This window comes from Girardinichthys multiradiatus, chromosome 10, assembly GCF_021462225.1.
Source record: "Girardinichthys multiradiatus isolate DD_20200921_A chromosome 10, DD_fGirMul_XY1, whole genome shotgun sequence".
NCBI lineage: Eukaryota > Metazoa > Chordata > Actinopteri > Cyprinodontiformes > Goodeidae > Girardinichthys > Girardinichthys multiradiatus.
Window position 1 is genome coordinate 10,262,763 of NC_061803.1, and position 24,557 is coordinate 10,287,319.

A 24,557-nucleotide genomic window follows, 5' to 3' on the forward strand; every position below is an offset into this window, starting at 1 on the left:
CACTGCAATCATCTGGGGAAATCATATTAAAATTACCAGGAATAAAGCATTGAAATATATCACTTTGTATGCCATCATTTTATATTAAATATGACTTTTGCATTTTGAATTGAATCACTGAACTAAATAAACTTTTCTATGATATTCCAATTCATACAGATGTGCTAGCATAAAACCATTTATTGGTGTGCAAAGATTTCAAGGCAGAGTGCTCTGCATCTTTATATTTTGTAACTAAGATGGAATGATCTCCACAATCTCTTGGTGCTCTGTAAAAATAGTTTATTGGACCTTCTGAGTGTCTTTATTATATGCTTTTTTCATATAAATTCTCTCCTCTAGTGAGTTAAGACATGGCCGCTATGCCATGCCATTAAACAAACTTTTAAAAATAATTTTAAGCACAGAAAAAAACATCTTACTCCTCAGATGAATCAGCTAAGTGTCAAAACCCAATACATTTAGAAGGAAGATACTTAAACCATGTCAAGTGGCTCAAACCAAAATAAAACAATTTTCCTAAAAAATATGAATGTATGCAATAAAACTATTAAAGTTTTTTTTTTTTTAAACTAAAATCCTAAAGCTTTAACTCTGAAAACCTTTTCAAGCCTGTGGTACTAGTTTGTAAGACCATTTTAGGAAAATCAAAAGAAGGTCTGGCTACTTTTAAGAAGAATCTTTAACATTCTCTTTGCTGACAGTGATTAGTGCTGAATATGGTTTACCTCACAAATAAGAAGTCAACTCAAAATAAAGCCATTTATGTTCTTGAGATCAAACTAAAAAAAAGGGTGTAATTTCTGCTGCATTTACTGCCTGTTCAGAAAAAAACATCTTAGTTAAATGTTGGGAGTACAAAGAAAACCTGTGATCCTGAGATTTTAGACACATACAGTGTGAAAGAAGGAAAAATATAATGTAATCCAACTATTAGTTAACTCTAATCATCCATACGCCTTCAGTTCAAAGGTTACAGTTCAAAAATGTCACAGTCAAGATTTTAATTACTTTTTTTAAATCTATCTGTTTGACAGAAATTACTATAATACTGAGATTTAGTTGGTTTCAGGAATATTTTATATTATATATATTTTTATGTACACCAAATGTTTGTAAAGTTCTAGTGCCCATATTTTAGGCAAACGCTGTGGACCACCTACAGAGATACACCGGAGCGAGTCTTGCCAGGCGAGACATGGCATTAGCAGCCTCCAGCTGTCCCCAGTCTCTCAGCAAGATGTAGAAAATGTTGTTCTTGGAGCCGGATCCCAAGGTGCCCTTGTCCAGGCTTCCACACATCAGCTCACTGTTGTGAATCACCACAACTGAGGGTGTGAGACAAACACACAGGTAAAGAGATGAAGCTATAAGATCTAGAATAAAAACACTGAAAAGGTCAGTAAAACAGTGACGTTTGCCTCAGGGGCATGACTGTCATTTAATGAGTAAAAAAAAAAAAAAGAAGAGCCAGTTTTTTCCTAAAGTATGAGCATTTCGTTGAATAATTTTTTTGAAAAAAAAAAAGTACAGTCATTTGCAAAAGTATTCATACCCTTGGAACTTTTGGATGATTTGTCCCGTTACATGTCCAAATATATTGGGATTTTATATGACCAATACAAAGCAGAAAGAACACATTGCAAAGTGTATGGAAAGTGACATTATTTTCAAAGAAGAAATTGTGTGTATTTGTATTTAGTCCCCTTTAGTCCATAAAATCCAGTGCAACCAGCGCCATCAGGAGTTGTGTTAACACATCCATGATGGAAACCCAGACATCCTCTTCTAACTGACATTCTCCAGCTCATGCTGGGGGATCACAAGCCGTTCCCACGTAACAAGGGATATGTAGTCACTCCACTTAGTTCTGGGTCTGTCTTAGTTCTCTTTCCAGAAGGAAGGCAAACCTTAAAAGGGAAGCGCCCACAAGGCATCCTGATCAGATCCCCAAACCACCTCAACTGAATCCTTGGAATGTTCAATCCATCCAAAGACGGAAAGAATATAAAGAAAGTCATAAGAATTCCTGTTTGCGGTTTGCTACTAGCCATTTAGGGGCCAGAGCAAACATTAGAAGAAGGTGCTCTGGTTAAATGAGATCAAGCTTAACTTTCATTTTTACATATTAAACCTTATTTGTGGTAATAAACTAACAACATTTACATGATAACACCATCACAGCGCTGAATTATGGTTGGGGTGTCATTTTGTGGGGATGATTCTCTTCAACAGGAACAGGTAAGCTGGTCAGAGTTGACTGGATGGTGGGTGGTGCCGAATTCAGCAAAATCTTGCAAGAAATCCTGTTAGAAGCCATAAGAGGCTTGAGACTGGGGTTGAGGTTCACCTTCCAGCAGGACAATGACCATAAACATGCAGCCAGGGTACAATGGAACTGGTTCAATCAAACTATATTCATGTGTTAGAATGGCCTAGTCAAAGTCCAGAGCCGAATCTAATTGAGAATCCATGGCCATTCAATCAGACCTGAGCTACTTTGCAAAAGAAATAGGGGCAAACACTTCAGTCTCTAGATGTGAAAAGCTGATGGAGAAATATTCAGTTACAAAAGCAGCAAATATTCCACAAAATATTCACTCATGGGTCCTGAATACTTATGTACACTGCATTCTCTGGATTTTTCTACGTAAAAAAAATTCAACGTCATACATCCTTTTACTTCCATGTCCCAAGTATCAGCTCCATTATGTTGGGGGATCACATAAAATCCCAGTATCAGCAGGTTCTGTGAATAAAAAGCATCTAATCAAAACAAAGTAGAAACCATTCAGGCTTTTCAGGTGAAACTCACATGAGTCGTTGTGACAGAGATCTTCTCCTTTGCCGCAGTACTGTTTGCCTTTGGTCCGCAAGTTTGCGTCGACAGGACAATCCTTACTTGGCTTCAAAATGACACTGAAGATCTGTTTACCTGTCCACAGAGTAATTGGCTGATGGAAACCCAACAGAATATTAGTGGTTTAAGGATAACAGAGTGGAATGACAAGGGCCAACGTAGTTAAACAACCTTTATGATAGCAGGGCGAGGGAGAGAGATCCTGATTTTTTCATCTTTTCCCACAAGTATTGATGCAACAATCTGGCAGGCTTTTGATCTATCAAAGAAGGTGTCCTTCAGCGTCAACAGGTACGCACCTTAGAAGATAAAATATGTTGTAAGGTTAGTGCAGGTGAAACAGCCACCTGTCAAAAACTGTTCTACGACACATCTCTGCACCAACCTGTCAGAAAGTCCTGAATAGCTGCAATCAGAGGTTCGCCATTTCTTGGTGTAACAAGGTTAGCTTTAGTCTAGAAGACAAGATAAAGATCGGTTGTGAAACTGCAATTTCCTAACAATAAAACTCACTGGAAGCAACTTTACAGTATTGGATATAAAACCATGAACCATTGGGGAGTGGTGGCCTAGTGGTTAGAGCAGGAGGTTTGTGTTCCAGAGGGGACACAAGGGGCCGGGTTCGTATTGCCACTCTGGGTCACTGAGCAAGATCCTTAGCCCCAGAATGCTCCCCGGGTGCCGCACAACGGCAGCCCACTGCTCCCTATAAGGGATGGGTTAAATGCAGAGGATCTAATTTGTTCTTTACATTTTAAAATGACTTAATGTTTCTAAGAACTTTAAATAATAACCTGTGACATACATCTTCCTTCAGTGTATAAATACAATGTGACACAGAGGGTCATTTCTCCCTCCTACATCAAAATCAGAAAGACAAGAGAACATGCCAATCAAGTAAGGCAACTGTGTGTATGTAATAGTCTACAAACTACTTGCAAAAAAAAAAAAAAAAAAAAAAGGCTTTCTTCGATTGATCTGTTAACTATTTTTTTTATGAATCCATTCATCTACATGACTAATTAAAAACATTTCCTGTCTAACCAGACAAATTTATTGCTCATCACAAAAATCTAAACAATGGCTTAAAAAATACTGAAGTTTTAAATATATTTTTTAAAGGATTAACTCTAACATGACAAAATATTAATGTTTTTAAAAATAAGATTAAAAGTGAATCTCACTTCAATCATGAGTGCAACTGAGCTGCACGAATTAAGGAATAAGATGAGGAAAACTTAACTAAAAATTGCAATATTATCGCTATGACGATATTGCTTGCATTGAACCCATATTGTCATACAGCTTCTTTCTTTTCAACCATCACAATATCCCCCCTACTCTCTGAGTTTTAGCATCTCGATCACTGAGATCTTTATCAGGTGTGGGAATAAAACTGTTAAAAGACCGTCGAACTGGCCAAACATAATAATGGCAAGTCAGGTCTGAATGCATGGCACCAGAAATATTATGGCCAATAATCTCATTAAGATAGCTACATTATCTACACAGTCTAATGTGCTGAAAACTGGATAATGTAAAAATAAAATGCTCAGTTGGCCCAGATTCTTGTCTAAACATTTCAAATGTAGAAGACAGAAACTTCAGCATCTAAACTGAACTAAAAGAAAATGATGTGGCTTTGTCGTTTCTGTCAGCTCACCATTAGCAGGGATGCTCTTGCATCACTTTGTAAGGAGCCCAAAGCCTCCGTTTATCATCACCCCACTTAAAACTAATCCAAACCTTTATACCTGGTTGAGTTTTGAAGTCTTAAAAAAATGTATTTTAAGCCTTTTTACATATCTTTCACACATAGGTGCCAATAATTGTGGACAGTGCTGTACTGCTTGAACAATGTGACGACACAAACCCCCATCAGGACCAGGGCTTCAGCTTTGGCTTCTTCTGTCTGAGGCAGGTGGAGATTCATTTCATCACCGTCAAAGTCGGCATTGTACGGGGTGCAAACACACTCGTTAAACCGAAATGTCCTGTGTGGTTTGACTTTAGCCTGTAAGTTTGAAAACAAAGAAAAAAGCCAAAAACGTTTGAAAAGCAAAATAAATGTTCTAATCAGTCTGGAATTTTAAATGAAACAAACATGCAACAAAAGAAACCTCGTGAATATACACAATGACTGTAATTACCTATTTTGTTCCAATCAGGCATAGCCCTTTGTGGAGACTTCATGCCTCATAAGTGCGTCATAAAAAAATTATTGTTATTGTATGGTGGGTGAAATAAAATGCATAAGCATTCATTTCTGCCTTTTGATCATATCTGTATGCAAAAAAAACTGCTCTGGGTGTGACTTCTAAACCCAACTGAAAAATGAAGATTCTGAAAGATAATGTTCATTGTTGGGAATAATAAAATCAAATGAGTGGGCCTAGCGCAACTGGTGAAGAGGTAACATCCAGCGGCAGATCAGCTTGCCAATGTAGGCAGGGAAAAGGTTACCTCTGCGTTAAAGAGAGCTCTACAGGGTTAGAAAATGTCAATGTGTTTATTTGGAAATACCCAACAGCCTCAAGCCGTTTTCAATACTTAGCAAACACAAGAAGCATTTACAAATGATAATAAACAACCCTCCAGCAACTAGAAAATCCTGTTGAATAAACAGGCTACAAAAATATCATAGCTGTATCTAAAGTGCAATATGACAACCCCATCATTATAAACATTACACACAATGACAAGTAGTTCAGCTGGAAGACACATCAATATTCACCGCTAAAGAGCAGCACGTGTCATTTCTGAGAGTGAGAACATATTTTCACACGCATTTGGATGGTAATTAGTGTGGTTAAAGTTCTTTGCATTTCTTTCCCAAAGAAAGTACCCCTGGCTCAGTGTTTCTCTGTTTAGCTGTGCCTCTTCCCTGGACAGAGCCCATGACATAGCTGGAGCTGCCATGAGATATCAGTACTCTATTTGTTTGTCAGTTTTCTTAGAAATTATTCCTGTTTTGGGCCCATATGTTTAACAGTGTCTTGTTCCTGAAGGAAGACATTGAGAAACCTATTGTTTCCATTAACTCTGTGTACACTGTCTTTCTTTTTTTTTTTTTTATACTCTAATTTTAGTGCTTTTATGTTTATCTGCTTTCTTTGCTGGACAAAGTAATAGATGAAACAATTGCTCCCATGGACCTTATATAATCTCTGTTTTTCTTTCCCATAGAAAGTACTCCTGAATAAATGCTTCTGTGCTTTTTTTCTCCTTGCTGTACTCTGAAACCGCAGCCAGGTGGTCACTCAAACTCAACTTGGTTCAGCTGGAGCTCTATTCCTGGAGTTGTTCTTTTCCACTAAAGCCCTAGCTTGAACAGAAGGAGGGATTTCTACACAGTCAATAAATTGACACGATCTGGACTACCTAAGGTGGAAACTCAAGTCAGATTCTATGTGTTTTGTCATGATTTGGATCAAATTAAACAGTATGCGGTTGGATCTGAAACAAATACTTTGATTATGAATGATCTGGACTACATCTGGGCTACATTTGGACCTAATAGGATTCTGTACTATATAACTAGATATGAAATAGACCGGTTCGTTTGGTGCCTAATGATGAGTGAACTTAAGATGTGTGATATTAGATCACAAAAGTCACTTTTGTTATTGATGTTGTGGCAAATGGGTATGGATGATACAGTGATTTTGTAAAATATAAACTACAGTTTTATTTTTTGGCAAACAAAATGTGACAGAAGAGGCTAAGAAAAACAAAGGGAAACATTTTTCCGAAATGATCATAATAATCAATGCAGGAGGATTTAATACCAATCTATAAAGTTACAAAAAATTAAAATGATCTTTTTAGTCAAAAACCAAACTTACAATGTGGGCCATGATACTGAGTTTGTGCAGAGAAGGTTGTCGATTGAAAAGGACGATGTCTCCATCAATCAGATGCCTTTCCACCACGTCACCAAACCTCAGCTCCTGAGCTATCTTTTCACGGTTCCCATACTTCAAAAACCTGATGAAGATAAAAATATATTTATATATGTTTGTTCCGAGCCACATTTATCAACTGCTGTTTTTTAATCTGAGCAAGAAGCAACTAATAGTACCTTTTCATCTGTGTGTGACGGTTCTGGATAAAGTTTGCTCCAGGGTGAACGTCTGGGCCGTTACGGACAAGTTTTCTCATTAGCTCCAGATTGGCTTTGTTTACCTTGAGACGGTATAAAAGTCAAATACTGCAACTATAGCGCTGACTTTATATGGGCTATGTAATAACTTTCCTAAACTTATGAAGCATGCCTTACCTTCTCTGGATATGTCAGGATTTTAGCCACATGAACAGGGACAGCAACCTCATCAATCCTTAGATTTGGGTCAGGGGAAATGACAGTTCTTCCAGAGAAGTCCACTCTTTTTCCTGAGAGGTTTCCTCTGAATCGGCCTGAATCAAAGTAAAATTAGTCAATTTCGAATGAATTGTTTAAAAAGGAAATCCAATAAAACTGTCAAAACATCACTAAACGGGCAAATATTGGAGACAATCTAATCAAACTGCTTCTTGTCCACATAGTTTCAGTAAGTATGATTCTGAGTGAATTTTGTAACTGATAGCTTCCCTGCAACCCCAAGTGAGAACAGGCAGATATAGATGGAGGAACAAACAGACAGGTTGATGGATGGATGGATGGACAGACGGACGGACGGGCAGAAAGACGGATGAATGGATGGACAGAAGGATGGATGAATGGATTGGCAGAAGGATGGATGCGTGGATGGACAAACAGAAGGAAGGAAGGATGGAGGGCAGAGGGATGGATGGATAGATTGAAGGCAGACAGCCATATACGGATGGGTGGACAAACAGAAGGATGGGAGGATGGACAGATGATTACTTTCTTGTTCAACAAAAAGAAAATACCAAATATTTGTTTTGACAGAACTGATCAACATTAGAAGTGAGAAGCAGGAGGAATTTGACTCAAAGAGATAGCGTATTCTCCATTAACTGTACCTTGTTTTCCCTTCAATCTTTGCACAAAGCCTCTGGTCCATTTTTTAGGTGCCATATTGAGGGGAATGCCAGAAAGTTCACTGTTGATGTAAAGGGCACACTGCAGCTGCAGGAAGTCCCAGTCCTCCATGATCATCTGGGTTTTCGCTCCAGTCATGCGATGCTAAGGGATAAGAGCTTGATAAAGTACACTGTCCCAAGGAAAATAAGACTTATTATAAACTGCATTGAGACGATTAATGAAGGAATTAGAGGATATCGCAACAGAAGATTACAGCAGAATAAATTTGCTGAGCAGTCTATTTAACAAGGTATGCATAATAATGACCTAAATATGCAGGAGAAAAGTCTCATTAATGAAGCCCCGAGTTAAGAAGACTTCTGTTGTCAAATGTAATTTTTGTTCCCAACCTAATGACGTTACGCTTACGTTAAGACTTTTCACATCAAACCTAATAGGAGATCCATTTCAGCTCAGTCTTTTTAATTTTAATTAAGATTTACAGTCTTCACACAAAAAGCTAAAAATCCAGACAAAACAAATCTGTCATAAATGCAGGTTTAACATATCCAGAGTTTCATTTGCTTATCTGGCTTCACTGATTCCATCAATCAACACCTTGCAGAGTGCTCCTGAGATCTTAAATGTAACCCAGTGGCTCAAACAAGACCTGCATGCTTATGAAAGGGGTAGAGTGTGGACATTTAATAAATCAATCAGTCATGGATTTAAAGCAAATTATCTGACAAAAATAATTCTATGATAGAGGAGCAGTAAAACATCTGCAAAAAGGAAAAAGAGAAAAATAAGAATGTCCATCGTGCAAATAAATAAAAACTTTTAGACCTCCTCTTTCAGAGAGCCCAGTTGCTATTAGTAAAGAAAGACAAATGTTTTTTGATACAAAAGAGAGCATTTTTTGCTTATAGCTCATTTCCTATAAAAAAAATCACTGAAATGTATAATTTTTGTAAGAAATCATAAGTTATTAATTAATTCATTTGAATATTAAAAAAGAAAACAAACATGAACACATACACATAATCTGAAACAGTTTGCCAATCTTAAGAAGCGGGATGAGCAAACATCCTGCGCAAGACGTAATAAAGAAATCGTTTTTGAGGTAAACATCATCAAGCTGCAGAGCACTACGTGTTGCAGAAAACTAATACAGCACATCACATTAAACATGATTCACATCAGAAAACATCATGCTGTGAGGATCCTTTTCATCAACTGAGACAGGGAAGCTGACTGGATGGAGCTAAAAGGGAATAATCCTGGAAGGAAACCTGTTAGAGGCTGCAAATGACTTGAGGCTGAGGAGAAGGTTCACCATCCATCAGGACGACCATACTACACATAAAGCCAGAGCTACTGGTCCTTCTCAAAATATTAGCATATTGTGATAAAGTTAATTATTTTCCATAATGTCATGATGAAAATTTAACATTCATATATTTTAGATTCATTGCACACTAACTGAAATATTTCAGGTCTTTTATTGTCTTAATACGGATGATTTTGGCATACAGCTCATGAAAACCCAAAATTCCTATCTCACAAAATTAGCATATCATTAAAAGGGTCTCTAAACGAGCTATGAACCTAATCATCTGAATCAACGAGTTAACTCTAAACACCTGCAAAAGATTCCTGAGGCCTTTAAAACTCCCAGCCTGGTTCATCACTCAAAACCCCAATCATGGGTAAGACTGCTGACCTGACTGCTGTCCAGAAGGCCACTATTGACACCCTCAAGCAAGAGGGTAAGACACAGAAAGAAATTTTTGTACGAATAAGCTGTTCCCAGAGTGCTGTATCAAGGCACCTCAGTGGGAAGTCTTTGGGAAGGAAAAAGTGTGGCAGAAAACGCTGCACAACGAGAAGAGGTGACCGGACCCTGAGGAAGATTGTGGAGAAGGGCCGATTCCAGACCTTGGGGGACCTGCGGAAGCAGTGGACTGAGTCTGGAGTAGAAACATCCAGAGCCACCGTGCACAGGCGTGTGCAGGAAATGGGCTACAGGTGCCGCATTCCCCAGACCTGGGCTACAGAGAAGCAGCACTGGACTGTTGCTCAGTGGTCCAAAGTACTTTTTTCGGATGAAAGCAAATTCTGCATGTCATTCGGAAATCAATGTGCCAGAGTCTGGAGGAAGACTGGGGAGAAGGAAATGCCAAAATGCCAGAAGTCCAGTGTCAAGTACCCACAGTCAGTGATGGTCTGGGGTGCCGTGTCAGCTGCTGGTGTTGGTCCACTGTGTTTTATCAAGGGCAGGGTCAATGCAGCTAGCTATCAGGAGATTTTGGAGCACTTCATGCTTCCATCTGCTGAAAAGCTTTATGGAGATGAAGATTTCATTTTTCAGCATGACCTGGCACCTGCTCACAGTGCCAAAACCACTGCTAAATGGTTTACTGACCATGGTATCACTGTGCTCAATTGACCTGCCAACTCTCCTGACCTGAACCCCATAGAGAATCTGTGGGATATTGTGAAGAGAACGTTGAGAGACTCAAGACCCAACACTCTGGATGAGCTAAAGGCCGCTATCGAAGCATCCTGGGCCTCCATAAGACCTCAGCAGTGCCACAGGCTGATTGCCTCCATGCCACGCCGCATTGAAGCAGTCATTTCTGCAAAAGGATTCCCGACCAAGTATTGAGTGCATAACTGTACATGATTATTTGAAGGTTGACGTTTTTTGTATTAAAAACACTTTTCTTTTATTGGTCGGATGAAATATGCTAATTTTGTGAGATAGGAATTTTGGGTTTTCATGAGCTGTATGCCAAAATCATCCATATTAAGACAATAAAAGACCTGAAATATTTCAGTTAGTGTGCAATGAATCTAAAATATAGGAATGTTAAATTTTCACCATGACATTATGGAAAATAATGAACTTTATCACAATATGCTAATATTTTGAGAAGGACCTGTACAATGGCATGGTTTAGATCAAAGCATATTCATGGGTTAGAATGGCCCAGTCAAAGTCCAGACCTAAATGCATTTGCTTTTCGTAAGCACTGATTGAGGTACTATTTGTTGGTCTATCACATAAACTCCTGATAAAAAGGTTTTGATTAGGATGTGACAGAATCTGAAAAAGAAAAATCAACAGGCATCAATAAATTTGCAATAAACTACATTTCATTTGATGACAGACTTAAAAAACACATTCACTGCTAAATACCAACCTTTTTGATGACATCGTTGAGGAAGATTATCTCTGTCAGCTTCATGGTGAGATCGTCCTCGTTGGTGCCGGATTTCAGATCGCTGACCACAGACGGTCGGATGCAGAGAGGAGGCACGAGCAGGCGGGTGATAATGAGATCCGCAGGCTTCCCCGCCTCTGGATTCATCAGCAGCAGAGGGATATCTTCTGCTGGAATTCTCCGAAACAGGTTAAGAACCACCAGAGGGTTTAGGTTTTCCTGGAAAAAGAATTAGAATGAAAGCACACAATTCTCAAATGTAGGAAAGAATGGCTTTAGTATCCATTTCAGAGTTTACAATTCTGGAAAAATTTACATTTTATTCAAGTAAATTACGTTAAAAGTGTTGAAATGTACCTGTGCTCTGGGCAACAAAGGCTCCATTAGTTTGTTGTGCTCGATGGCAATATCAAAGGACTGCAGGAAATCAGACACAAAGGAATCCACCACCTTTTTAGTTGTTTTATACTTCTCATGGATGATCTTTAGCAAGCCACACTTTTTCACAGGTCCATTGAAAGCACCACAGTTCAAGCAGGTTGTTCTTTTGCGGCATTTATCAGAGATCTTCTTCTTCAGCCCTCGTTTCTGCAAATAGGCCAGGTTGGGGCGCTTCAAGAAATCCATAAACTGCTGTTTGTCCTCTTTGATCAGCATTATGCTGGAACATGTCTTGCAAATCATCTGGACACAGAGCAAAATATTATACCAGAACGAGGTGATGGAATCAGTACCACTTCAATAAGGAGAAACAAGATTACAGATTCAGTTGTTTAAAGATAAATGAAATATACATTTAAATTGCATGAATAAAATATCAAGTTACAAATTTAGGAAAATGAGAAATGAATTAAAGTTCAGATAATTTATTTAGAACTTAATTTATTATCTTGTTCTGATTGTGACACTCTAGTGACCTCCACTGGGCACAGAGGATTTAAACTTTATTTAGGCAGGATTGTTCATTTTACTCCTGTATCTAACAGTTAATCGCTTTTACTGATCATGCTGAAGGTTTTTAAATAAAAAGAGAACCACAAAGTTCAAATTCAAGATTCATCTTTTACTCTACTGAAAAGTTGAAACACTTGAGGACCTTATCAGTACTGACCTGCAAAATTCCAATAACTGCTTTGAAGTAGCCGACGTGAAAGCAGGGCAGCTCCAGATCCAGGTAGCCGTAATGCCCTAAACAATCTGCCAGATTTTTCCCACATGTCAGACATGGTCTGTCTTTCTCACTGGTTCCCTGCAGGAAATTTTAAATATCTCATGGAGATTCAGCAAACAATATTCATTTGCAACATCCTGTAAAATGCACCACATTGACTTGTCAGTTATAATCATCAAAATTAAAAGAAATAAATATTTGAAATATATCAGGTTGTGCGTAATGAATGAATATAATATACAAGTGTCCCTTTTTGAATGGAATTACTGAAATAAATCCAATCTTTTCATGATATTCTAATTTTATGACCAGCACCTGTAGAGTATGTAAAAAAAAAAGACTTTTTTCCATACTCTTATTTTCCTTTTCCATACTTATCCAGACCTGAAAGATACTGAAATCAAATTTCCACAAATTTTCAGAGAGCATATGAAGAACCCTGCAGTACAAACTACATGATCTTGGGCTGCTTAGCCACGTTTATAAATGTGGACACCTACAAATATACCTTTTCATTCTCGTGAGCATAACTGGATTTAGTTTAATGTATAACTCATGAAGTATACTTGCAAAGAAGGCCTCTTTTATAACTAAAAAGATTAATAAAAAAAAAAAAAAACTGTTTTGGTTTTCTGCTCCATACCATCCGGTGGTCCAACACTCCGTAAGGCAAAGGAGTGCGTTTGGTGTCTTGGCTGTACAGATTTTTACTGACGACCTGGATGTGGGCCTGCTGCCGCATCTGTTCAGCAGACTTCATCCCAAAGCAGATGTGGCTTCTGCAAACAAGCACAAAGAGTCCTGGTCAAAGCTCAAATATTCCCAATGCAGTACTTTTTTAAACTATTCAAATGATAGGGTTCCGGTCAGAATATCTGATCACCAGTGAAGCCAGTTCTATATCAACATGGACTGGGAAGGTCTCAACCTATTAAAAAGCCCCTACTTCAAATTTAACACCTTCTAACTTGACTTAAATTTGCAGCTGCCCCCATTTTGCAATCAGACAAAGACCAGAAGACTGTTTGGAAGACTCATGATGGGCTCTGAAACCAAAGAACCCTGTACTAACTCCCAAGCATAGTGATGGTGGCATCATGCTGAGGGTCTGTTTTGTTGCCAGTGGTGCTATTGCTTTGCACAACTTGGGTACCATGATGGAGATAAAGGACTACCTCTAAATCATTCAACACAATTAGGAGTTCAAACAGCACAATGAGCCCATGCACACACGAAAGCTTCAAATGCTTGGACTATGTTTAAAGGCCAGGTCTGCACCTTGAACTAACCATTTGTCCGAGCTACCGCACCCTGTTGGCGGTCAGACTATGGTATAAATGGGAAAAACAACTATGAGTCATATTAATAAAGGTTATTCCAAACACATTTTAAATAAACGCTAGCTTTTCTGGTAGAAAGAGTGGTTAAGTAATCTACCAGAATTATACCACACGCTAAAAAGGTCTGTGATTTCTCTGCAGCTGGCTTACAGATCTTTAACCAAATATTAGTGGGGAATATCTGTCTATATTTGAGCCTGTATGAATAAAATAAACCTTATGTGAATTAAAACGTGCGGCTATCAGACTGAGCTAACAAGCTAGCAGTGTGTCACACTCACATTTTCTTCGCCACATCAGTCTCTCTGAACTGTTCCTTCACCATGTTGGCAGCTTTCACAAAACAATTTTATTTCCGCACAATAAATTAAACTGTTACTCTATCCTTAGTCCGCCATGATGTAAAGAAACTAGCAGCCGGCCGTGCAATGTGTTGATAGCATGCAAGCCACACTAGTGCTGCGTTCAAGGTGCACACGTTATCCAAAGGATTATTCAGAAATGCTGTCAGCCTCACGGGGCCTTAATGAATGCAGTCAAAAACTGTTTCCTCACCTAAATAGCTTTTGTTTTCAAACATTAAAAACTATCTAACATTAATTTACAAAATAATGTATGGTGAATTAAAAGCTAACTAATGACAAGTATTTTAAAAACAATGTTATCATTTTGCGTCACAAATTAGAATTTAACTGCGAATATTTTTATATTGTCTTCTACGTCATTGGATTTCATGTTTGCTTTGTTCGGGATTTTATTTAAGTGTTTTCTAATTTGAAAATTCTAATTTACGAGGAGCAGTTAAAAGCACCACGAATCAGCAGCAAACCAAAGAGAACTTGCGCTGCAGCGTGAATTCAGTGAGAATGGAGGTTGCACTGCCCCCTAATGGTTAAGAATGTTATTGTTGTTTTTTCTTCTTGATGTTTTGCCTCAAGTGCTTAAAAAAGGTTATCCAACCATTTGCTATACCTGGTTAATCCGTACAGGGTTGCAGGGAAAGTGTCATATTCTTCACCAGGTCAACTCAGAGACACACAATCGTGCATACAGAGACTGAGAAATAACAAAAAACATGCCAGAGCATCTGAAAGAACCCACACACGCACAGGGTGACCACGCAAACTTTATGCAAGACCCTGGCCAGGATCTGAACCAGTGGCCTTCTTCCTGCAAGGCAAGAACTGTGCCATAGTGCAGCCCTTGAAATTCTCTACACAGAAAAATTAAAACAGAAAACTGCTCTTCTTCTATTGTGGATGCAGAATATCTTTTTAAAAGTCTGGTCATGCTGGGAGTATGGGAGTTCTCCACTTTACTTGAATTCCATCTGAATAATGTATAGTGCAAAAGTATCCATTCCCCTTGGACTTTTGTCACGTTAGAGTCACAAACTTTAATATATTGCACTGGGATTTAACATGCCAGGCCAATAGTTTGTGGCAAATCACAAATAGGACTTGTTATGGCTTTCTTCCAACAGTTGTGTGTTCTTGTCACTTTTCCATAAAGGGCAGATTGTGGAGTGCACAACTAACAGCTGTCCAATGACACCTATTAGTTTTGAATATATGAATATTTTGCAATGGAGGTTTTTTCACCAAATCTACATTGAATATAATTTTTCAGCGACAGTCTGGAAATTTAATTAGTTAGTTCCTTAACATAAATATGAATAATATTAGCAATGCCAAGTGTAAGCATCCCGTATTTTATTTGTATTCAATGAAAGAGAGAGAAAAACAGTTACATGGTAAAAAGCTGCACCATTCTAACTGCACGATATGCAATATATTTAGCTGGCCTCTAGAGGGCGACAAATGTACAGTATTTCCAACAGCTTGGACCGAGAGGAGGATGCAGGGACTAATATAAACTTGCTGTTAGGTGCTACCTGTGTTGTCTTATACGACAGCATGGAATCTCTGATGACAACTGACGACTTCCTGATGAGAATTTCCTTCCACTGCGTGCTGGTGTTGATTAATTGTTCTGTCAGCTTATAACCACTGACAGTGAAAATTGCCTGACTGAATCAGATTTTTCATTTTCTAACTCTGCTGCCACTTAAGTACTATGAAAGCCTCTAATTGAACCACTAATATAATGCTCTACATGATCTGTCTCTGAAAAAACACTTCCCTTTGAAGACAACAATTCCCCAAAGACCTCTGTCTCTGTAGAGAAACCAGCTGACTTAATGATACACAGATGTATCTGCCTGTATAAATATATCTAAGGAGTGTATGAAGAGGTCCTTTAAACCACTCAAGGGACCACTACAAATAATGCTTCTAACCATGAGGAGTTGCTCTGTTGGCTCCCTTTAAAGTCCCTCTTGAGCATCACTGTGTACAAAACTGTACATCAACTATAGTACAGAAGGCCAATTGACCGATTATGAGCTTAAACACATATGTATAAACACAGTACTCCCAGTGGAAGGACCTAGTATCTCAGGCTTTTGAGATCAACATTGCTCCACAAATTAACTGTATGCAACATTCATTCATCCATTCATTCAGTTATATCCATTAAACAAATGTTTCTATTAGAATTCTCTACATTACAGAAATGTCCTTGGTTGACACAAATAAACAAAGTGAATTTGCAAAAAGCTATTTTATCATTATTGTTACCCACTAACTGTATTTAAAATGCCTCTGATTGTAGTAAGAATTACATGTTATGTATTTTTTAAATGTAAGATTGTGTCTAGTGTGCAGAAACATGATGCACTCACTATTACCCTCAAATCGAAATCTTTCAACAGAAAAAGTCTTATTTGAACACCTGGTTAACAGCCGAAGCATAAGAGGTTCTCTTATTTGAATTTAATTTTAAGGAACATGACATCCAGCTTACAGTCAATATTTGTTTCCACTTTCTTAAATATACTGCAAGTGTAGATACTCATACTCATTTAAGTTTTTCATATTTTGCGGCATTACAGACTCAAACACCAGTGTATTTTACTGTGATTTTAACTGATAGACCAATACAAAGTGGTGCATAATTTTAATTCATTTCAGTTCAGTTGAATTTAGTTTATTTATATGGTGCCAATTCACATCTGATTCCATCATTAACTGTGAAGTAGAGGGAAAGGGATAATGGGTTTCAGCATGGTGATGGCAGCATCCTCCTGTGGGGATGCTTTTCTTTAGCAGCGATGGGGAACCTAAGTTTGGAAGTGGCCAGGAGCTAAATACAGCCAGATCTTCAAAGGAACCCTTTCTGAGGCTGCAAAAGATCTGAGATTGGATCATACGTTCATTTTCACAGGATGACGACTCTAAACATCCTGTGCTACATTGGAAAGAATTAGATCTACTTTCATTAAATATATGTGTTAGAATGGCTCAATCAAAGTCCAGACCTAAATCCAATTGAGAATTCATGGCAAGAATGCCAAAATTGCTGTTCATCTGCTTTTAACGTATTATCATGTAGCATAATAGTTCTTCTGAGTGAAATTAGTCATTGCTGATTAGGCTTCACACTTGTAACAGTTTAAGTATACTTTCAGATGTTATTTTTTTTTTTCCTCTCTGCACTCTTCTATTTAATTTAACTGTAGAAGACAAACTTAAAAACTGCCAATAGCTAAAAAAAGTTAATTAACCTTGAATTTAGTATTTACTTAAGGAGCAATGGGGAAATTAAAGATGTAATCATTTAAAATAAGTTGTCTTAAATCCAATCCAGAATAGGGATGCAATGTGGCACAATGCTAGGTCCAGGCCTAGGGGTCTTGTTTGCATGGAGTTGGCACGATCTCCCTGTTCTCTCTAGGATCTCTCTAGGTACTCCAGCTTCCTCAAATTGCATTTTAAGGAAATTCCTCTCTATAAATTGCCAATAGTGAGTGTGTGCATTCATGGTTGTTTGTTCTGTGTGTCTCTGTGTTGCCCTGTGATGGACTGATGACCTGCCCTGAGTGTATGCCGCCTCTCACCCAATAACTGCTGCAGATATGTAGGCACTACCTCCCTCCAACCCTGCAAGAATAAGTGTGTATAGATGCTGGACAGATAAATGTATAAAGTTTTTAAACACTGATAATATAAAAGGAAGGTCAGTGATGCATGTGGTGGCAGATAGGCTTAACTAGAGATAGGCCTGCAAGTGAAATTAGCTGATCAGCTTTTTTTTACCAACCACACCCTTTTTGAATTGGTTGAATTGGTTGAATTGGTTGAATCCCCACAATCATTTACTTGATCCATGATTCAGTCATTAAGAAGATAGTTCGGGATTTCTAAAGTGAGGATCTGTTTCGGGATGGCAGAGACCAAAGTGGCCTCTTACTGTCTTAAAGAACTCTTTTCTCAAAAACATCATAGACCTTGATCCAAACTATATTTTATAAACCTTGAAACCATTGCATTGGATGGTTATTTACATAGAAACTGATGATTAGGAAATAAGTACAAGTACAAGGTGGTGTACCAGAACAAACCATGCAGAGAGTTTCCGTTAACCTCTAGGAAGAAAAGTAAGGTCATGTAAAACTCATTAAAGAGTGTTCACTCAAGCCATCACAAATTTTTTTTGTTTTTTTTGTTTTGTTTTTCACACTGGTTTACCTTTATACCAAACAGTTGTTCTGAGTGGAAACACAGATGCTCTGTTCCCAGTGCGTGTATCACACTGCAAGATCATTGATGGCACACCAGATCATGGATAAATCAAACAGATCATGAAATCATAAGATTAGTAATTTAAAACTAAGGCAGAGGAATAGTCTGGCACTCTCTCATGTTCAGTCTTTTTTTTTTAAAAGGATTTGTAGACTTTCAAAATTCATTTTCTGGAGTTTGTTAACAACATCTATTTAGTCTTTGAGCAGTTTCAAATTAGGGTGCTGGCTTTTAAATTGTAATTGTAGGTTTTAAATAGTGGGATAAATTGAGTCTGCAGGAGAATAAAGAGTTGTATCATTAGTGTAAAGAAGGAATTTTCATGTGTGTAATGATGTTGCTGATATAGATGGTGAACACAATTGGTCCAAGAACAGAACCCTGGGGAACACACTTGGAAATGGGGAGAAAAGAAAACTTAAACATTTCTGTTTTAACACACTGTAATCTATCAGAAATGCAGTACTTTATTAATCCGCACTTGATGATGTGAGAATTAGTTTTCTGGCACATTATCCCAGTTATTACATAACCAGTGGTTAAATACAAAACAGAACTAATACATTAAAGGTTACTGAGTACTCACAGCATGATGGTTGTTCTGCTCTGTTTCTCCCACCTGACCAGCTCTTCTAAACACTCCACTGCAACTCTGTGTTTGCACATCATACATCCATGTTGTGGAAAACGTATTTGTGGATCAATGTGACCACCATCTTTGTGTGATTAACATGAGTAATTACTCTTCTTCATTTACAAAGACACCCAAGGTTCATAATAGAGGCTGCAAAACATTGACCCATGACAAGTGATTGATCTCTCCCTTCTTTAAAACCATCCCTCTGCTAATGACTGAGTAATGAGAAGACAGTGTGAGGCTAAGGTGGCTACTACAGCTTGCGTTCTCTTTAGCCTGACTGGCCGAACCCCACACCCCATCCCCACCCCCCAATTTTTCTTATTGCTATATTTTTTGCAGTAATGTCAGCTCTGCACTTAGAGCTCGCTCCATCTAGTTTCTGGGTGCGTGTCAGCATATGTGTTGTGTGTGCTGTTCAGTAATCAGCCACACAGACTCCCCTTTGGTGGCTGAAGACTGATTCAATATTCCCCTGGGTAATTTATGCAGAACTAATTCTCTACAGGAATGGAAGGGCTCGAAGGAAAGCAGAGAGAGAAAGGGAGAGAGAGAGGAAGAAATCTGTGGTGAAATAATTATCCCCGGTGTCACTGCAGCAACATTCTTTGAAGTTGATGTCAATAAAATATTGAGCTACACAATCCATTTCAATTTCACCTCAAAAAGGGTGCTGCCGAAGGGTCGGGATGGCTGCGGAAGAAAAATAAATGTAAAAAAAAAAAGGAGCAGGGTACTGGCGGGATGAACACATCCACACAGACACAAACACATATCTGTTTAACTTACAGCAAGGCGGTGGCTGGCGACGTGTGTTGCTTACAGACTGACTGAGACAAACATTGTTGCCTGTAGTCATTTAACTTGTCAAAACAGCAGGGCTCTGTGTCTACTCATATTTGGGTGTAAGGGGTTTGAATGACTGAAACAAAAGAAAAGAGAAGAGGGATAAAAAAAAATTAAATGAGGGCAGCTTCCCATGGAAGCAATTGGGATCACAGTATAGATTATAGTCATTTGTGATGGACGGGTTGGTAATAAGAGCCCTTTATTCTCGTGCATGAGTATGACTGTGTGAACTGAGGGCTGGGATGGAGATGGCTTCTATTGTATTCTGTTCACAAGTTGTATTGATCCACAGAATGTACACACAGTTGTATGCTGTCGAATTTAAAAGAGATATTTGAGCTACATGTTATTTGGTGCCTTATTTGGTGTATTAACACCATTGAGCTTTTCCATATTTGTTTCCATAGTATGGCATTTTACCATAATTTTATGTTATAGTCCAACACAAAGTAGAGCATACCTGAGAATTGGTGATGAAAAAGGAAACATGGTCAAATTCTTGTATATCGTAAATCTAAAAAGTGTGGTCTATATGCTGTACAGCCACTGTTTTTTGCAATTGCAGCTGCAAGGCAAATCTCTACTAACTCTACACATCTGGAAACAGAACATTTTACCCATTTTATTTTGCAAAATTGATCAATTTCAGTCAGTTATGTCCAATTATCTCCTATCAATTCTGACAAGCTTCCCTGTTAATGCTGAAGAATTACATCACAACAGCATGGTGCTACCACCACCATAATCAATGTGGGTAGGGTATGTTCTCATCTGCCCAGGGCTCCTTTTTCCACATATTTACTGTGTCTCTGCCATGGCTTGTGATACACTACAAAGAGGACTTCCTATTACTTTTTTCATCAATAGCTTTCTTCTTGCAGCTCTTCTATAAAAGCCAGATTTGTGGTGTGCACGACTATAAATTGTCCTCATATTAGATTCTGCCTGAGCTGTGGATCTTTGCAGCTCCTCCAGAGTTAGCATGGGGCATAATTTCTTCCCTTTATCTATAATAAAGGTGTGTTCCTTGGTATTATAATGCTATTCTATGCTGGGAAGCAGCTTTATTTATACTAAGATTAAAATACACACTGGTGGACATTATGTTCTACAATGGATATTATTTTTGGGGTGTTTAAGTAAAGGGGGATTAAGACATGCAAGCTAAATTTTCAGATTTTTAATTGTTACATATTTTGAAAACCATGCATCTTTTTTTCATCTTCAGAGTTATGGTTTGTGTTGGTCATGAAATCCAGATGAAATACACTTAAGCTTATGGTTGAGACAATAGTCAAAGGTGAAAAGGTTTAATCTGAATAAATAATCTTGCAAAGAAGTGTGCTGCACGGCTTCTCAGCGCAGACCAAACTGCTAGAGCAGTAAAGAATGAGACAGAAACACATGTTGTGGATTTCCACAAAGGTTTGAAATTATATCAGAATTCAGTGTAACAGGCACCACTGCACAGCCTAAAACAGATGATTATGTTTCTCTTGGACATCCATGAGCTCTGCTTTCAGACATCTCATTATTTTGCATCTTCGTCACTATTATTAAAGCCATATATCTTAACTTGAGGCCAGTGTCTGTCGATGTGGTGGAATACATATTTGCCAAAACATTATCTACATATGAGAAACATCACTCTTTTTCCCTCCGCTTAATGAATAATTTATCCAAATGAATTATAATACCTGTACCCCCACAACACTCCCGACCCCCCTTACCAAGGTTTTTGTCTGAGTGACATTCCAGCTTACATTTCACTTACACAGTGGGCCTTGCATAAGTTGCATACCTTCTCTGGACACATTTGCATAGAAGCACCCTACAACATGGTTGTAGGTGAAATCTGAGCAATTACCGTCACCCCTACCCGCACCCACCGATATGAAATAGCAGCAGCTGATTGAAATGGAGAAGCATGGCCTTGTTCTGTCTTCCTTCTCTCTTTCTGGTCTTATGGAGGGAAATCAGGGCAGACTCCAGCCTGCAGGAAAACTCTGGTGTTCCATCAACCTTTTCATCGTCATCCACCTCCAACACACGAGTAAGCAGTCGCTTGGGGCCTACTAAGCAACCTGCAGGAACAAACCCCTGAGGGAATATAGGTTAGCAACATCATCAAACATGGTGTGATTAGAAGTTAATAAATGCAATGGGTCACATTGTGCAGTTGTTTGAAACAGGTGATTGAGTCCTTGGAGTGGAAGTCTGGCTCCTGTGAGCATGTGGGAGGTGTGTGACACAAACGAGGCTTCCAGCTCGCAGAAAACAGGAACAGATGGCGCTGGAAAATGAGGCACCTCTCAGAAGCATTGAAACCTCCTCCTACGACCCTCCCCACACTTCTCCATCTCTCCTGCATTCTGTTTTTCCCCCCTCCTGCTCTCTCTTCCCTCCTTCAACATGCCTGTTCTAACAGAGATTACTTAAAAGCACTTGTTGCAAGTGTTTTACTCCTAGTCCAAATCAAACTGTCACAATATAAGATGTTAAAATCTCTTGCAGTTTGTTTTCATATTAAGGTGCATTGACTTATCTGGCCATGTAGGTATTTGTTCACCTGGACTAAAATAACAGATGGCAGGGTTGGGTTATGGTATCTCCAGGGAAAGAGCAAAACCCACGGAAAATTAAACATGTTTCTTCACTTGTACCTAGCTGCACCCTGTGATCCACTGCAGCTTAACAACAAAATACTGTGAGAGTTGAAATATACAAGTGGTTTTATAAGTCATTATCTCTCACATAGTGTTTTGTTCAGTTCAGCGGCTGATTTCAGACTCAAAGAGTAAAGCTATTCACAAGTCAGCTGCTTAGTGTGTCTGAGCTATTATTACATTAATTTTAGCAGTAAACAGAGATGCGAGGATGATGGATTGATGGATGGTTATTGTGCCAAGCATAAGAAACGCAAAGTAGCAAATAATTGTGATGCACAAGGAAAAGGATACATTATTTACAATTTTTTGAACTAATAATCTGAAGTGTGACATGCATTTGTATTTAACCTCCTTCGCTCCACAGCCTCCCATGCTCTAGAAACCTTTTATAAAACCCTGTGCATCCAATGGCCTTTAGAACTCACCTAATTAGTAAATTGACTCCACCTGTGTACATTTACAGTATAAATTAAGATATAGTCGTCAGATATTTGTTAGAGAACATCAGAGAGCACCACCAGGAACACATCAAGGAACACATACAGGTCAGGGAAAAGATTGTGGGAACATTTAAAACAGGGTTACGCCATAAAAACAACTTCCTAAGCTTTGAACATCCCCACAGAAGACTGTTCAAACCATCCATCAATGTCATTAAAATAGACGTCTACAGTACAAGTAAGATGTCAGCAGAGGATGAACACTAGTGTACCAACAAACAATAATGGTGCATTTAGACCGATCGTGATTCTAGCAAATTCCTTGCCTTCAATCGTGTGCTGTCGCTTGCCTGACAATTCGCTAGCAATTTGCGTGGCCAATGGGCAACAACGCTCCACTCGCTTCACTCTCTTTACCGCGTCATCAAATAGGAGGAGTGTCTATGTGCAGCTTTCCGTTTTCAACTCAACATGGAGTAAATGACAGTGCTTTATTTATGCAAAAGCTAAATCTGGGTTCACCAGATTCTCCAGAGACGGAACCAGTTTGGTGAGTACCACCATCCACTCTAGGACCTGCATCTGGATGGCGGTCGCTTTCAGTGCTACTTCCGTTTATCCAGGACACAATTTGAGGACCTGCTGTCCCGTGTTGGGGGACAAACCACCCTTCGGGATACCAACTACAGGTTGTATCCCCGCTGCAGAGCACCTGTTCATCTGTCTTTGGTGAGTAAATAAATCTCACACATATAGCTTAATACAGATGAACTGAGCCAGGGGTACTTTCTATGGTAAAGTAAAACAGAAAGAACATTTAATTTCACTCTTGTCAAAAAGTACCTTTGGAGCACATTTGATTTACCGGGAACAGTTATTTCCCCTGCCACACAACTGTAGATCCATTAACTCATGTCGAATTGATGCTATGTGTTGTATCTGTGGTCTTTAACATGTCGGCAACACAAATTTCTTAGAGGCTTTGTGCAATAATGAACAGCTTGGCATGATTAGTATTGTCTCGGCTCCTGTTAAATTCTGATTGGGTGACATGAAGCAAAACAGTTTCTTTGCCATCCAGTCACAGCAACTGCTTATTTAACCATTCCCAGGCAAAGGGGTGTTTCCACGTGCACTGTGGCTGGTTTCATTCCTCCCTTAAGTACACATGAATATTTAAGATGCTGTGTGTAGTAGATGACACTACCACATGGTCTGTTTAACCATGGCAGATAGTATTTTTTTCTTTAACTAATTCAAGGCCCCAGTGTGATTCTCCTTGAGCACAATTGATTCATAGTCATCTAACTCATAGCTGAGGGCTGGGTAATCGCAGCCAGAGAATCGAATGTCTGACAGTCCTGCTCCACCAGGGAGACAAGTTTGTGATGAAACCCTTCTCTCTATCTTGATTGTGTTTTTGGCCAGTGGCACATAGATTTGGGAGTTGGGTTGTTTTTTGCTCCACTTGTATGTAGAAGGGATAACAATTTAATTAAAGGATGTATCTTTAAAGCATTTAATAATCAATCCAAACATGTGCACACTTGATAGAATCAGTGGTATGATTTGCAAAAAACTGTAAATAATTAAAGATCAGCTCAATCAAATTACAAAACGTATTTTGATTTTTGTCTTTGGTTGTGTTATCTGAGGTGTTTTATGTCAAATCCAGGGGATTGTTTAGACTAGCAGTTGTAGTATCTATTAAATATCTGTTAAAGCCAACACACT

The 24,557-nt window shown here is 38.6% G+C and overlaps 1 protein-coding gene across 1 annotated transcript in view; it reads right to left on the bottom strand.

The window, feature by feature from the left end:
• Positions 1-14,043, bottom strand: part of polr3a (polymerase (RNA) III (DNA directed) polypeptide A) — a 41,064-nt gene extending 27,021 nt beyond the window's left edge. The window contains exons 1-14 of the mRNA XM_047378080.1: positions 13,867-14,043; positions 12,889-13,024; positions 12,186-12,323; positions 11,432-11,758; positions 11,054-11,293; positions 7,847-8,009; positions 7,140-7,276; positions 6,942-7,045; positions 6,706-6,847; positions 4,734-4,874; positions 3,246-3,315; positions 3,032-3,159; positions 2,816-2,954; positions 1,164-1,328 (exon numbers count right to left, since the gene is read on the bottom strand). Coding sequence (XP_047234036.1) covers positions 1,164-1,328; positions 2,816-2,954; positions 3,032-3,159; positions 3,246-3,315; positions 4,734-4,874; positions 6,706-6,847; positions 6,942-7,045; positions 7,140-7,276; positions 7,847-8,009; positions 11,054-11,293; positions 11,432-11,758; positions 12,186-12,323; positions 12,889-13,024; positions 13,867-13,910 — 2,074 coding nt within the window. The 5' untranslated portion in view covers positions 13,911-14,043. The remainder of the gene's footprint in view (positions 1-1,163; positions 1,329-2,815; positions 2,955-3,031; positions 3,160-3,245; positions 3,316-4,733; positions 4,875-6,705; positions 6,848-6,941; positions 7,046-7,139; positions 7,277-7,846; positions 8,010-11,053; positions 11,294-11,431; positions 11,759-12,185; positions 12,324-12,888; positions 13,025-13,866) is intronic.
• Positions 14,044-24,557: the final 10,514 nt, after the last annotated feature.